Source organism: Electrophorus electricus, chromosome 3 (genome assembly GCF_013358815.1).
Source record: "Electrophorus electricus isolate fEleEle1 chromosome 3, fEleEle1.pri, whole genome shotgun sequence".
NCBI lineage: Eukaryota > Metazoa > Chordata > Actinopteri > Gymnotiformes > Gymnotidae > Electrophorus > Electrophorus electricus.
The window spans coordinates 11,317,399-11,334,169 of NC_049537.1; the positions used below are offsets into that span (position 1 = coordinate 11,317,399).

Consider the following 16,771-nt stretch of genomic DNA (forward strand, 5'->3'; position numbering starts at 1 on the left):
CCATTCGCATTTTCCCAGAGGACAAAGGTGAGCGGTTTGGCATCGGCGCTTAAAGCGTTTGATTTAGTATACAATACTACATACCGACTTCAGAATGTGTATTGTCCAAGAAATGTTTGCTTTTGTTTTTATTCTGGTTTTAGAGGAACCTGCAAAGACAAAGAGGGTCTGAGTGGACGTGTTCTGTCGTATTTTTCTTCGTGTCTTCGTCTATACGATCACTGTACAATAGCACCCCCATTTCCTGCTAGACTGAACTGATTGTTTTGTCTGCATCTGTTTGGCGGATGCTTCTCCGGCACCTGAAACAAAAGAGTTTGCGTTATAATTAATTACTAGTCATCTTCCTGCTCCTACTCCTTTCTCATCCTGTGACACAACCAGACAGTACCAGACATACGCTGTTTAGGAACTCAGTTTCTTTTAAATAATGTAGTGTCATAGACATAAAATTCAGTTTAATACTCAAGTGAACGAAGGTAATTGCAGTAAATCTGGAGCTCTTGGGGGTTAATTATCCATACTATTCTTTTTCATGCAAATTTGGGCCTATTCCTCCCTTTTGGAGCATATCCTTTTCCACGATGCTTATAAGATGTCCATTATCACTTTTGCTAAGGCCTGTAACTTGCAGAAAGCTACTTGAGCTAAAAATAAAGTATTGCTCTATGAACGTGTAATTTTTTTTAAATGAGTTATTTAGGTTGAAAGCAAACAACTTTCAAAAGCTCTCCCACAGAAGTCGCCAAACAAGTGTAGTTAATTTTTTCAGTGATTTTAAAGATTACTGAAGAATCACCACAAGGCAAGATGTAACTGCCAGGATCTCATGACTTCAAACCAGTCGAACTGTTTAACCTTTTATTCAGCATGTTGGTCCAAACCAGAGCCCCAAAAGTTCTACCAGTGGATTGTAGGTATCCTTTTGATAGTATACAAAATACTAAATGATTGCTCTTTACAAAAGTTGATTTGGGGAAACAATAGTTACACCCAGAATTCTGTTTTTGACTTTGTTTTGTAATTTTTACATACTTGATTTTTTTTAATAAGTTTGTTTTTATTTATTCTAACTGTGCAAATACATTATTTTACTAGTTATTATTTAATTTCTTTTTTATGATTGCCTTCCACAAATTCATTCACCCACACGCTGAATCAAAACGGGAAAAGCGCTGCTCCCATCTACTTCTCAAGCGCAGCTCACGTCTGTCTGAAGAGTGTAGGAATGAAGGAAGTCACATCACGCGCAAGGAATTTTGAATACGAAGGCGAATTTAGCTGATATTGTAGACCTAAGTATGCTATTTCATTTATCGACGTAGATCAATTCATAGTAAAGTAGCATATAAGGCTTATTAATAGTTATTTTGACTGTACTGCTAATTTATGGATAGCTACGATTTTTTTGGTTCCTATGTGATGATCTGTAGAAAAAGCTAGATAAACATAATACATCTACAGCAAAGATTTAAGTTTTTGTGTGCTTGAAAAAGCGCAGTTAGCTTTTCGGTTTCCAGGAAATACAAAAATACAAAAAAGCCCACCTCATTTGATCAATTCCGCATTAAACACACCTCCTAATGGGGCGGCTCTAAACTCTTGCGTCAGCAAAAGAAAAATACATTGGATATTTAAGTTAGCCGGCCGGTCCCCTTAGCTAGATGCATATTTAAATCTCGGTCGAGAAATACTTCGGAACTTCATCATAAGGCAAAGAGATACGGCGACAAGAAAAGAAAGAAAGAAAGAAAGAAAGAAAGAAAGAAAGAAGAAGAACAGAACATAAGGGAGGAAAAACTAAACATAGATTTCCCCCCATTAGAATTACTCAGAAATTCAAGAAAGAAAATGTTTAAGGGCATTTAGTTGAGTCTTTTAGCGTTTAAGTATATACTTTACACTAGAAGAAAAGGTAAGCAGGTGTTTTTGGAATTATTGTGTAGCTGAACATTTAGCTCCAGACTTAGCTCGAACAATATCGGCTGAGACTTCTAGACCGATCTGTTGAAGACGGCGACATCACATCGTTAGCTGCCTCCAGACACTCCATGGAAGCAGACAAGGTAAAAACAAATGTTGTTAACCAGGACATGAAACGTTTATTTACTTATTAGCTAATTAGTTAACAAATTTAACTAGTTTGTTAGGGTGCTGGGGAAAATAACGTAAAACCAGCTGTGTCGCTGTGTATGTAATGTAACTTAGAGTTTAGAGTGTCTAAGTGAATTTAAGATATTCTGTGCTAGCGGGCTACTGCTTTTATAGCATTTTGTACAGCTACTGCTAGGTTAGTTAGCTAGGCTACCTAAAGTTGGTTTAAAGCAGGTAACATTTATTTTGTACATGGATAATGGCATTAATACTTGACTTATAGCTTTGGGGCATTTTTGGAAAGTCTGGTTAGTTGACAAGCGCTTGAGGGGATTATTGTTAATAGGCATGCAGCCGCTATTCTTCAACTCTTTAATTGAAATAAATTCGACCCAAGATCTGCCATCAGTTTAAAGTTATTCAATAAACTGGTCTATTCACTTACCTTTAGGTGACGGTGAGGTCGTGTTGATGCTAGATGCTTATCTCATGGCTCTCTTGTATTCAGTGCAGTGTTGTAGTTGCAAACCTTTTAGACTGACCGTTTAAAACCAAGCGCGTGCTAACTCAGTCTTTTCATAAAGTCTAAAGAAATAGGTTTTGTGTGTGGGCGTCTGGGCCATGCGATTGCCCAATATTTATATAGGAATGATTCAAATACAGTTTATATCAGGAGAATAATATGTGTGAAAATGAGTTTTACATTTAGCCTCATATTAATTAAAAGTGTAGATCGTATTTTCACATATGAATAGAGAAAATGAATGTATATTAATACCGTTCCCTTAAATCGATGAATTAAATTACCATACGGATGATTGCCCTTACGAAAGATCACTAGAATTACCATACATTGACAGGCTGGATTACATCAGCCTCATACGTGACTAGCAACACGTTTGATATGGCGATATGGCTAACCTAACCATGGTATCGTTCCACTGGTAAGTGGAACTTCCTTACTGGTAAGTTAGTTGTCTCTTCTTAGAACGAGCATATAGTTTTCATAGAGGATGACCGTGTCATAAAGAAACTTTTAATATTTTCAGTTATTTGGAATTAATTCAAGATGTGATGGGTGCTTTGTTGAGAACATATTTACATTTGGACTCTCCTCTTCCTCAGTTATGGCTTCAGATCTAAATTGTGCTTTACCCATATAAAGATAGCTCTATATTAGCCTTGTTAAAACACTGATCTCGACAGGAGGCTTGCTGGTGGACGTGCTGGGAAAAATGGAAGTGTCCTCGGGGAGAACAGCCTGTCCAGGCAGGGGATTACAGCTCAGCCACTGGGGTCACAGGCCCATTATCTTCCGATCGAACCAGCCAGTCTTTTTGCTCATGCTGGAGTTGTCACTAACTGCTCAAAGCACAATCCAGCAATAGCTTAATACCTCCAAATTGTGCACACATGTGCCTGGCTGTAAGATCACACTGCCAAGTTGCCTCCTGATTACCTCCTGTGGGTGGGGGAAGTGCTCCTTGGGTTGGATAGGCCTCTTTGTTATTTTAAACAGTAGATGCACCATGATGTACCAAGTGACACTGTGTAGCATCAGAAGCACTTGAGGGTTTGCAGGTGTTTTCTTTTTTCTTTAATGAATATAGGTTGTATGTATGGGGTGCTCTTATGGTCTCTCTTAATGTGGGCACAACGTCATTAGTTTGGGGCCCTCACCTCAAGATGAGTTAACTTTCAACAAAAGCCAGAAAGCCTGATGTATGACTTGATGAAACAGTCAGACATTTTATTTCTTAGAGAACTGGCTTTGTAGGCGTAATTCCATTTCTGCCGCTATGGGTTTTTTCCTTCACTCCTGCATGACCGTGCTTCACGCATGCACATCAACACTACTGCCAGGCCAGTTCACCATAATGAACACAAGTTAATATTTCAGGATTAAGCTGTTCCATTTAATCCAATTAGGTATTACATTAATGCATTTGCTTGAAAAAGTGGACACGGAACATTAGGCTACTTGTGTAATGTTTTTCAGGAAAGACAAGCTGTCATTTAAGGCAGCTAAAATGGGCATGATCCAAGCCATGGACATGGTTCTTTGATGTAAGCTCTGCTGTATGGAAATAAGGTATCATTGGTATAAACGTGGTAAAAAGCATTCCGCTCTTCAAGAAAATCTGGCACCCACTAGGCAGGCAGGGCTCCTAGGGTGTCTGCTGTGTCTGGAGAGAGGCGAGATTGGGGATGGAGGACGTGCCAACTGTGGTGTCAGACTCAGAGTGTGCCAGAGATGGAGGACAGAGTAGGTATGGGAAGAGAGCTCACATGATACTCTGTGCTAGGCCACTTTGCCCCCTGAGTGTGGAAGGCTCAACACTGCCGCTAAGCGATGTCCCTTAGTGGTACACACATCCTCTCCTTTGTGTTCAATACTTTCCGTCTCAGTGTTTAACAGCCTGTACCTTTTCTCCACTCATGTAGCTGGAATTAGTACATCTTATATTTTGTATAATTGTCATTTTTAGTAATTAACCATTCATAACTTGGACTAGAATGAATTAGGAAGCAGATATTAAGTTTTTTGTTCATATTTATTTTAGAAAATGTCTTTTGCCTCCACTTGTCTAGCTTGTTCATGAAATTGAATGGATCTGCTATAAGAATAAAAGAGGTATTGAAATTGTAACTATTCCAACACACCATATTCAGGCCCACATTGTCAGCTGCATACATGTACATGGTAGCAATTCAAGGTATTTAATGTTATAATATTCACTTTCTTCTTGATAAATGTAGTAGGTAACTTGCACTGAAATATAGAACTTTAATGCATTCGTTGTTAAATAGATTAAATCATATTTACTGGTGGCAAATCAGGCAGAGGGTGTTTCTATCTGGATGCTAACCTGTATTCCAACATGAGAATACATTTTTAAATTGAATTCTCATTAGTCTAAATTGCAGTCTGTCCTTTGTCCTTGTACGCAAATGCATACCTTGGGCAGGTAGCATTCCTTGTCCTTGTATAGAACAGCTCTGCGTCACCAACCAAGTGTCAACACTGCTTATTACTTCTTGCGTCCTCTGTGTATGAACATTGAGCGTTTCCATGTCGACTGTATCATATGACCTGGTATAAGTAAATTTATGCCGGAGCAATGATGAAATAAGAAGGATGTGGCCTATTCGTAGTATAGCCCCTGTTTACTTAAACTGAGAATGGTCAATTAAACCTAAGGACTTTTACTTTTGCAAATTTGCCATGCAGCCAATGTCAGTCAACAGCAAATTACAAGATAGAGGCTTTTATTTTGAGTGCTAGTATGTTTGATTTATGTACAGGATGAGTGATTGTTAAAGTGAATGCTGGTGTAAGCTCAACTTGCAGTAACTCAAAAACTGAGAGGTGTGCTCAAACAGAATTTTTGTATTCTTGTCTTAAATTAAGTGTGACAGAGTAGGCGAGTGCTACATCACTTTGACTCAGCCCAACACATGCAATTCCTGGAAGAGTAGGGGTTCATTTGCATACTTGTTTGGATTCATGGTATTGCGCTTGTCCAATAGTATGAACTGTTTCATGTCTTTTCCTCAGGGGAAAGTGTGGCCAGGCTTGCCAAAGTAGAACAATAAGACTGGACTTTTAAGAGGCTTATTATTTTAATTGAGTGTTACCTTTATACAGCTTCCATATGAGATCAGACCACATTGTGATAAAGCTAATAAACTTGGTTTTGTCATATTTAAAAAAAATGAATACATACACAAATTTGGTAATAGCATAGTTTTGGTAATGCGTTCAACACTTTCTGCCTTATTCTTACCTGTTATTTGAGAAAGCACACTGCCTATTGGCCAGAAAGCATGATCCCTTTCCATCCCCCAAGTTTCTTAGGAATTTGCAGTTGTCTACTGTAAACCACATTCCTGCTACCGGTAAAGGCTTGTGTGACTGCATCACCATCAGTTTCTTTTTTCATCTGACAAATGTGAAACTTTACAGTAACACCACAGTAGGGTAGATGGGGACAGGGGGGGAATGGGGATTGGAGGGCACTGCCATGATGTGAAGCGTTATCGCATTCCACACAATTGCTCACTACACTTGGAATGTTATATGTGTGTGGTGTTTTGCACACTGTGTGTGTTTGTGTGTGTGTTAGTCTGACTCTGTTGGAGAATGTGGGGGTCATAGGCTGGTATGTTCTGTACTCCTTTCCAACTCTGTGTGCATGTGATATTCAAAACTCTGGGCTTGCAAGTCTCCACGTGTGTTTAATGTTTCTTTTTGTGGGAGATGACCTTCTGGTAATGTTTAGATGTGACATAGGAATTTTGTAGATGAAAATGAACACACCCCTCTTACACAAGAGGAGAACTGACCTGTCCATATTTAGAATTCTCTATGTCCAAATCTCTCTTAAAGACACACACTCACACTCACACTCACACTCACACTCACACTCACACCCACCCACCCACCCCTACCTCCCATGAAATGTTTCTTTCTTCCTGCTTAAATCGTTCAGGAAAACGGGAAGGATGTAGTTAATTTTTAAGCAAAGTTGGCCTTTGTTTATTTGTTCATTTCAGATTTTTTATACTAAGAATTCAGCTTTGTAAATACAAATGCCAGGCCTTTTTATATGGAAGTGGTAACAATTTGTTACAAGTTTTTTTTTTCCTTTCTTGTACATTTGTTTAATTGAAAGAATGTTTCTTTAAGAGAACAGAATCTGTGTTTCTGTGTGACTACATCCTAGTGGAGCTGGTTAAACCACCTAGTCATGGACTGCATCACCTTTAGCACCTCTACAAACATGCAGCAATACTGGTTGACAGCCACCAATGGGTGTGTGTATTTCCTGTGACCTCTTTTGCCACTCAATGCTGAATTTTATAAGTATATGGGGGTGTTTTATGTTGGAGTATGAGATGTATGATTCCACTATGAGGTTGTGTTTTGGAAAAAGACAACCAGTATTTAGAGTACACTCTCTTTTGTAGAGACATAATTGTCTAGGGAAAATGACTAGACTGAAAAGTCTGTTTACAATTCCTCTGATATAGACACAGCACATCAGCTACAGAGAGCCAATCCCACTGATAAACCCTTACAGACAGCCCTTTAATGTAGCTCTTCAACACACACTCTGTGTATGAGTTCTCTCAGCGAGCCAAAGTGTAGGTGAAGCTGCCTGTTTAAGTGATCATATGAACTCTGTGGTACCTTATGTAAATAAACCAGTAACACTTGGATTTTAACAGCACCTCATCTGGTGAACAAGATATTTTTTGAAAAGAAGCTTGCGTTTTTAACATCATGTATTTGTTTACAGACACAAGTGAATACCAGTACTTTTTGTTATCCTAAACACACAATGTTTGTTGGGTTGTGCCATGTTAACTGTATGACTTCAACATCAAAAATCATTGTGAATTTGAGGTTAATGGTCAACCTGTATGCATTGTAAAGTTACTGCATGTTCAGTCTGTAAACAATAGAAAACTACTATATTTGGGCCCCACCTATTCTGCTAATGGAATGGAGGCATTATAGGGCCAGTGTTATACCTGTGTGGTAGTCTTCAGTAACACAATGGTTTCTAACCTGTGTTCAGAAATCTGGAAGCAGTTTACCTGTATTTATGTAATTGTTAGTTCATCTTCATCTTATCATGTTCTAATGCTAGTGTTTTTGTCTCCCAAGCCTTAGTATTGGGCTGCATTGGGTGGCATTTTCTTTTGCCCTGTTTTAGACTTGGGCCAGCAATCCCAACCCCTTGAGGTTGCATTGTTGTTACTCTACCTTTGGGCTACAGGTTTCAAGCTGCACTGGGATTTAATTCCCCTTACTGAGGTTAAATGCTCCAGTGTATTCTTATGGTTGTTTAGGTTCCTGGCATTTGGAAGAATCTCTGAACCACAGTACCCTATGCAATTCCACTTGTCAAATGTCCTTTATAATAACAGGAGTCCAGACAATGACTGCACTGGCCAGACACAATTCCTTCCCCCCATTAGGAGTGGGAGAAAAGATGTCCAAAGACATTCTAATTAGCCTTTCAAATTAGATTTGAAAATTTGAAAAACTTAAAATATACCATGGGTCATGTCACAGCTGTTCTACAAGTGCCTGGCCTTGTCTCTGAAGAGCAAATCTAATATCAGTACCCTTTTAACCACTCCATTGGATTAGTGACAACTCCTCCAGTACCTCTACTGATTGTACAACACACCACATTGCTTTACAATATTCTGAGACAGTACAAACCCTTTTTTTTTTTTAAACAAAATGAAATAACCGAAAATAAGCTACAGTTTGGTTTTTTGTTGTTGTTTATAGAATTTATCTTTTTAATATGGCTGATCTATTATATAGCTAATTCACAGAATCAAAATGTTCTTGGAAATTTGTGTGAGAGGATGACTCTTGGTTAAACTAAGATGGGTGCAGCTGAAGTATTCTGCCTGTGTTCATTCATTATTGTGATCAGCCATGAGAAGGAGATTGGGTGAGGGAGAATACTTGTTCAGTAAGCGCTTTCTTCTATGTTATAACAAGGCCCCGATTTCACCTTCCATGCTTGGCAAGCAGCAGTGTCTATAGTATATTGTGTCCATCTTAACCTGCCAGGCTATTGTGTCCATTTTACAGAGACCAGGCAATAGTGATTGAATTACACTTGTTTGGTTTTAAATCTGGAATTAGGAAGAGGCAGTCAGGATAGCTATACCAGCATTTCCTTAACGTTTTAATGTCTGTTTTTTATCTGTTTGGAAAGAAAGGCATGTTTTATTAGAACTAGATCAGATTTCACCCGTCATACAGTATTTACTCAGTCTAGGAACATGCTTGTTGGCTGTGAGTGATGTATTGAAAGCATGTCTGTTTTAAATGTCAAAGTTCAAAGATTTTTGTGTATTGCCCGATTTTCGCCCTAAATGGGTAGAATACATTTTTTTTCCTGAGTAATGAAACAGCCTTTTGAAAGAGAGAAATGGAGAAAAAATAAAAATAATATGGGTAATGCATTTTTGTTGTTGTTGTTGTTGTTGTTGCTTTTATAATTTGAGCAATATAAATTGTATCTTCAATGTGAATAGTATATTGAAGATTTCATTTAGCATTGTTAAATTGTTAAATGCCTTCTCTTTTTTTTTTTTTTTTTTTTTTTATTGCTCCCTGCAGAAACTGACCTTCCAGCTGATGCTGGCTGTGGGAACAGCTGTGATTGGCTCACTGCAGTTTGGTTACAACACAGGTGTCATCAATGCACCCCAGAAGGTGAGCATTAAGTACATCCCCCCCCAACACGCACACTTACACACACACCTTTTTCCAAAGAGCACATGTACAGTCATGTAATGCTGATCCCCAGAACAGGATGAAGGAGAGAGAATTTTAATATATAGCATTTTTGCCTTTATGCAGGACTGTACAAGAGGACAGTACATATCCAATCACATATGTGAAGGGACACATTCTACACAAACACACATGCTACAAGGAAATGTAGCACTCGTATGACTGTTATAGGTGGTTATGCTTTTTTTTTTTTTAATTAGTCAAAGGGTCTGTTAAAGAAGCATTAGTGTTCCCGTTTCAAGCTAGCCAGGACTGTGTGTTCCTGGTGTCAAATAGCATTGTAATGGGCCTATTAAACTCCAGCAAACCAAGTTTAGTCATGCAGAGGTGTGGTGATTATGGACAGACTTATCAAACCTATCACTGACCAACCCCTCGACCAACCCCTCGACCAACCCCTCACGACTGCAGAACACTGCTGTAGCAAAGCAGCTCCAGTATACTAAGGCATTTCCTTAGTATGTTTTACCCTTTCCTATCTACAAGGGCACTCTTTTCCTCTTGTCCTCTTATTGTGCTTGCTTCATGTCACCAGTAAGAAGTAAATATAGGGCAGATATTACAGCATTTTGCTTGATCAACTTTAGTTTCTTGCTAGAGTTCTGCATCTAAAAGATTTAAACAGAGGTAGACATGGCATTTAGTGTGAGATCTGTTCAGCAGTGTAGTTGCTGTTCCACTGGGACACACAGAAGCGACCCGCTAACCTTGGAATGGTGTAGTTTGTTAGTCTTTAGAGGAAGCAAGGGGGGCAGTGGACAAGAGGGCTGTTTATGCCTGAATGAGGCCCTGCTAGCACTGATATAATGGACCTACTGTAAGTTATCCACACGTGCACACAGTTTTCGCCATGGCTTTACTCGTGGTGACGTTGCCGAGTGAGAGTTACACTGGTTTTGTTCTGGGAAGGAGAGCAGGGAGAAGGACTGAATGGATACTCACATCTGCCTTTGTGAGTGTGTCTCTCAAAATTTCATTTTACACAGAACCTCCAATGACTCCAATTACGCTGCACCTTCCAACAAACATACATACACAACCTTCTCAACACACGTGCACACATGCACAGAAACGTAACAAGAGAAAAGCCACAAGCAGAGTTAAATATTTACTATGACGACTACTACTGAGCCACAGGCAAATCAAAAACATAATGGTATATTTTCATGTTTTCATTTTTGCTAAATGTATATCTCTCAACTGTTTCTTAGATTTTAACCGCCTTTCAAAATGAGATCCTGTAAAATGTGTTGAAATTATAATCTTTTTTGGCCATCTCTGGATTTGTTCTGGTTTTGTAATCTTCACATGTCCTGGTTTACTGTTATTGACACCTCTTTGGTCCTCCTGTTGCAAAAAAACTGAGCAGACACCCTTCTATGGGTCCCCTGAAACTAGAAAAAATGGATGTAATTCTTATGTGCATTGTTAGTTCTGTTTGCATAGTGTCATGTTTTATGAGTGCACTGTATAATGTGTGCTGGGGAACATGTCCCCGACAGAGACACATGACACTAGGTAGACATGCACAGTAGTTTGAATTGTGAAAGAGAGGTAGGTTACCTTAGAGGATAACTTGATTAACTTCCAAAATGCCGAAACCTGATCTGAAAGGTTGGCCTGCTAAGCCTCCCAAAGCACACAGCACAACACTGCGATTCCACTATTATCCAGGCCATGCAAATATGTATCCACACTACTTTCAGGCTGTTCTTTCATGCTGCTGCTACAGGACTTTACATTTACTTGTACTATGATTGATTGGGGATGTATCAGTATAGAGTAAGTGTGGGAGTGAGAGGGAGGGTTCAAATTTCTCTACGGGGAGTTTCTGCTCGTTGTGTAGGGCTGAGTTGTCAACACTAGCATGGCACTGGGGCAGCAGGATTGTAACGTGACTTCCCTTATGCTGTGTTTTTATTCAGTAACACAAAGGCAAACACTTTACCAACAAAACACAGAGTTTATCGCCATCTGCAGGACCAATGTAGCCATTGCATTTGTATATTTCTAGTGCATTCAGGTGGAGCAGAATGTCCATTTCAAGGCAATACCCAGAGCTGTTCGCACACATAATCAGTATTTACATAATGTATTAAGCAACCTCTTCATTAGGTAGACAATAAATTATTCAGTGCTAGACCACTCTTATAAGATCATCACCTTCAGAGCAATCAGTAAATGCAGTGTACATATTCTTTCACTATCCCAGTACATGTGCGTAACCAATCACCAAGGTGGAACCCATGACCTTGGTGTTTGTGTCATGCTCTACCTATGCTACAGGGTGAGCTACAGGAATACACTTACCACACCCCTAGATAAGGGTGATTATTTTGGAGGTATAAATGTTGTGCTTTTTTGTTTGTTTTGGGAAAAACAATTGAGACACTTCATGAGGTGTGTGTATGTGTGTGTATGTGTGTGTATGTGTGTGTATGTGTGTGTATGTGTGTGTATGTGTGTGTGTGTGTGTGTTTTGTAGATTATTGAGAGCTTCTACAATGAGACATGGTTTGACCGGAATGGGGAGCCCATCCCACCCTCTTCTCTCACCTCGCTGTGGTCTATTTCAGTGGCCATCTTCTCAGTGGGCGGGATCTTTGGCTCTTTCTCTGTTGGGCTCTTTGTCAACCGCTTTGGAAGGTAAACTTAATATACACTGAAACCCACAGGCTCTTATTTACGCATTTAGAATTGTATGATGTCTTGAACAATTGGTATACTGCACAATTTAATGACCCTGCACAAGATTATAGTTAGAGCTAAAACAGCACTTCCAATCTCTTCCTCTTCCTCTGCCTGCCTACAGGAGGAACTCCATGCTCTTTGCTAATGTGCTGGCCTTCATTTCGGCTGCCCTGATGGGCTTCTCTAAGGCGGCTGCCTCGTGGGAGATGCTGATCATGGGACGTCTAGTGGTGGGGCTCTACTCGGGCCTCTCAACTGGCTTTGTGCCACTGTATGTGGGCGAGGTGGCTCCCACCGCCCTGCGAGGAGCCCTTGGCACCCTACATCAGCTGGGCATCGTCATCGGCATCCTCGTGGCACAGGTGCGCCCCAGACACTGCTGTAGCCACATTGGAGCTGAAGTTCAAACACCCGCGTTACACTTGTTTGTGTTTAAGCATTCTAATGGCATAGCTGGTGCATGGAAGAATAGCAAATGTGGGAATTTACACACGGTGCAGTATCACCTTCTCCATAGCAGATGCTCATGGTGACAGTTATTTAAATAGACATGAGTTGTCTATTGGAAGAGCCGAGTGTGGGGCGTGACTGAAGTGGTTGGTGTGTTTGCAGGTTTTTGGCCTGGACGTGATCATGGGCAATGCTTCGGCTTGGCCCTGGCTGCTCAGCTTTACCTTTTTCCCAGCACTGATACAGTGCATTCTGCTGCCCTTCTGTCCAAAGAGCCCACGCTACCTCCTCATCAACTGCAACGAGGAAGACAAGGCTAAAGCAGGTCAGACACTTGCATACATACTCATATACACCTTCCAACACACATCAGCCAAAAAACCACTGTACTATATTGAATATTTGTAATACAAGTACCAAATCTTCTCCACTGGTATTGTTTCAGAGGATAACACTTTGTGTGTGTGTGTGTGTGTGTGTGTGTGTGTGTGTGTGTGTGTGTGTGTGTAGCATTGAAAAAGCTACGTGGCACCTCAGACGTAAGCGCAGACATGCAGGAGATGAAGGAGGAGAGCAGGCAGATGATGAAGGAGAAGAAAGTGACCATTGTAGAGTTGTTCCGCTCCCCACTCTACCGCCAGCCTCTGATCATTGCCGTCATACTGCAGCTGTCCCAGCAGCTGTCTGGCATCAATGCTGTAAGTACACACACACACACACACACACACAGAAGCATACAGGCACACGCACACATTTAAATTCCTGTTGAGTGAAAAATGGCCCGTTCTACAGTCTGCTAAGACCACCAAAGGAAAGCTCAATTTAAAATGTTCCCATAGGAGAAACCTGATGGGATGTAGATTTTCTGTTTGGCTGTGTAATTGTTACTGTAGTGGTGCCATTATATTAACAATTTAGGCTGATGGTGTTATCTGTGCAGGTGTTCTACTACTCCACCAGTATCTTTGAGAAGGCTGGCGTGGAGCAGCCTGTGTATGCCACTATTGGGGCTGGAGTGATCAACACTGCGTTCACAGTGGTATCGGTGAGTTGCATGCAAGCATAAAGCCTGTGTATTGCAATGCAAAAATTGCAATGCAAATGTGCATCTGTGTTAAGTGCATGTCATGGATGTAACTGTTGTTCTGCCTTCTCTCCTGTAGCTGTTTTTAGTGGAGAGAGCCGGCCGCAGGTCACTGCACTTAGTGGGACTGCTGGGAATGGCAGTGTCTGCCATCCTGATGACAATAGCTCTAGCCCTGCTGGTATGCTGACACAAACACATTCATACTTGCATGTTCCAACCTGCTTCTCAGTAGGGGTTTTCTTTTCGCCTTTGGTGAAATTCAGTTGTGTCTCTGTGTGTGTGGTGAGAGAGCTGGGGTGGGGTTTTGGGGCAGGGTGCAGTGTACATGTTGATGGGTGTATGATATAATGTATGCTGTACCATCTAGTGTTTTTATTGATGTTTTTGTCCTCTGCCCCTCTCATAGAACCAGCTGCTCTGGATGTCATATGTGAGCATCATAGCTATTTTTGCCTTTGTGGCATTCTTTGAAATTGGCCCGGGTCCCATCCCTTGGTTCATCGTGGCTGAGCTGTTCGGCCAGGGCCCCCGGCCATCTGCCTTTGCTGTGGCTGGCTTCTCAAACTGGACAGCCAACTTTATTGTGGGGATGTGCTTTCAGTATGTAGAGGTGAGGCACATTATCATTGATCTGGTCCATTGATGAGCCTTTGATGATGTTTTTATTCAGATAGATAAGGAAAGAACTGGATGACCCTCTCACACAAGTTCTCTCTCTCTCTCTCTCTCTCCCCCCCCCCCCCCCTTTCTCGCTGTAACAGGCAGTCTGTGGCCCATATGTCTTCATCATCTTCACTGTGCTGTTGGTGGGCTTCTTCATTTTCACCTATTTCAAGGTCCCCGAGACGAAAGGCAGAACGTTCGATGAAATCTCTGCCGGCTTTGCCCAACGAAACGTGGAGAAGTCCCTACCTGAAGAGCTCAATGCTCTGGGGGCAGACTCACAGCTCTGAGCCCCGCCTACTTCATTCCCTCGCACTTGTTCACACAACTACTGAAAGAGAAGCGCATTGGCCATGGAACAGATGTGGTTCCCTCTCTGCACCCATCTGTGCAGGCCTGATCTGCTGCCCCCTTTAATACATGGACTTTTGGACATGGGATTTTAACTTCTTCTTCTTCTTAATTTTTTTTAAGAGATTAGAGTTTTAAAGTTGGATTAATATGTACATAAACATTATTTTCATTTTGCTTTTTCATTAAATTTGCTACCTGACTTGTCTATGTTTAGAATGAATTAATTTTCATAGTTGGTTCTTGTCTGAGACTGTTGACTGGTAAGCCTCCAGCAGAATACTGTTATCAAGGCTTAAACTGCTTTCATTCAAGTTCACCGACTGAAAATATGTAGTGAATTCCCGTATTACAGATTAGCTGTAACTATAACTGTACTTTTAACTTTGGTGGTTAGACATTCTGACTTGTTGTATCTTGTAGTGATCTCCAGCCCTCCCTACACAGAGAATGGGCATGTCAAGGCCAGAACTACAGCACTGCAGGCAGTCGAGCTTTCACCCTTCAGCCTCCTCTAAGACTTTCTAAGAGTAGGTGTATAGAGATTAGGGAGAAGTGTGCAGTGCTGTAGCCAGCCAGGACTGGAGTCTTCAGAAATGTCATTGGCACTTCTATTTAGCAGTTCTATTTATTTCACAATTTGTTTTTTATACATTGCTGGATAAATACAAGTTTATTTCAATAATAATTTTTGAATATGCTGTTCTATTCTGATAAATAATGTTTTAACTGCTGTCTCCATAAACTAGCCTAAAATTCTTTCAATTGCACTGAAACTGACAACAAAAATATATAAATTATTTAAATAATGTATGTCCACATAATGTTGAGTTACACTATATAGCAGTACATGATGCATACTGTATGTCATTCAAGAAATTTACAAGTGAACTTAAACGGTTAACACTTTACTATCAGTGCATTACTAGGAGACCAGCTCAGCACTAATGACTAATAAGATTCAGTACATTTACAGAATAAAGATTAAATATTGGGGAACTAAATTTTAGCCAGCATACTTCCAGCATACCAGCATCATCCATGGTATAAGAACCCTAAAACAAAGTAGATTTCTAGAAAGAAATTTCCACGACAACAGCTCTAGAACACCTGTAGAAAGAAAATTCCTTGCTTTGCATCTTGAGGCTTCAGGCCTGAGGTGAGAAAGGGACCAAAAGTGGGACTCACTGTTGTGTGAGACCCATCAGCAGCTTCAAAGAATCTAGCTGGATAATTTCAGCCAAGCCTTGTTAAAGACAGCACGAATGCAGATATTGAATTTGGTAATCTTGTTTCCGTTAAAAGGGAGTTTTGGAGTGTTTTACATGCATTTGCAGCCTAAAGCATGCTGTTACAGGTTTGTCCTTACTTTGTGACACTTTGACTTTATATGCAGACCTCATTATAACCAGCAGAACATGGATTGCCAAATTTGGTAATAAGCAAGAAAATTCCTGTTACTAAAGAAAGATTGAAAGTGGCACTGATCTAGTTTTGCTGTTCTCGGCTGTGCACCCATTCCCACCCTAGTGATGAGCCAAAGTTTGATGTATATTATTTCAGGCAAGAATAAGAATGACTGACTCATAATGAGTTCTGAATTCATTATTAGTTCTCACAAGGCCAGTATCAGGGTCTCATAGCATTTATGTAATCAATGGTGCATAGTTGGTGGCATGTTCCATTATTTTCACACCAACACCCCAAAGCATTCCAGGGATTTTCGAGAGCATACATTGAGCGTGTTTGTATATGTAAGCTTGTTTTACTTCTGTTGTCTTGCACATGTATAGGGCTGTATTAGTACAGTTGTATGAGTGTTTCCACCAATGTCCTGTTGCCATACCTACGGCTTGCCTCTGTAAAAACACATTTATTACAAACAATTTATTATTGTATTATTGCACATGAAACAAAATGGAATGAATATATATATATATATATATATATATATATATATATATATATATATATATATATATATATATATATATATATATATATATATATTAAAAAGGTGAGCTCATTATTGATTTTAAAGTGTTAAATATGTAAATAAGAAATCTAAACATCTGTAAAGCCTTGTAGTTTGATTGTTCATT

The 16,771-nt window shown here is 40.1% G+C and overlaps 1 protein-coding gene across 2 annotated transcripts; it reads left to right on the forward strand.

Annotated features, from left to right (window-relative positions):
* Nucleotides 1–1,648: 1,648 nt before the first annotated feature.
* slc2a1b (solute carrier family 2 member 1b) lies at nt 1,649–16,537 on the forward strand. 2 transcript variants are annotated; one of them, XM_027019195.2, is made up of 10 exons: nt 1,649–2,066; nt 9,251–9,346; nt 11,913–12,073; nt 12,240–12,480; nt 12,731–12,893; nt 13,079–13,266; nt 13,509–13,613; nt 13,732–13,833; nt 14,062–14,265; nt 14,417–16,537. In XM_027019195.2, exons 1-10 carry the CDS (start codon nt 2,052–2,054, stop codon nt 14,606–14,608), a joined length of 1,467 nt encoding a protein of 488 aa, XP_026874996.1. In that variant the 5' UTR covers nt 1,649–2,051; the 3' UTR covers nt 14,609–16,537. The 2 variants fall into 2 exon arrangements, with proteins under 2 accessions (XP_026874996.1, XP_026874997.1); XM_027019196.2 differs by lacking the exon at nt 1,649–2,066 and adding an exon at nt 2,994–3,059.
* Nucleotides 16,538–16,771: the final 234 nt, after the last annotated feature.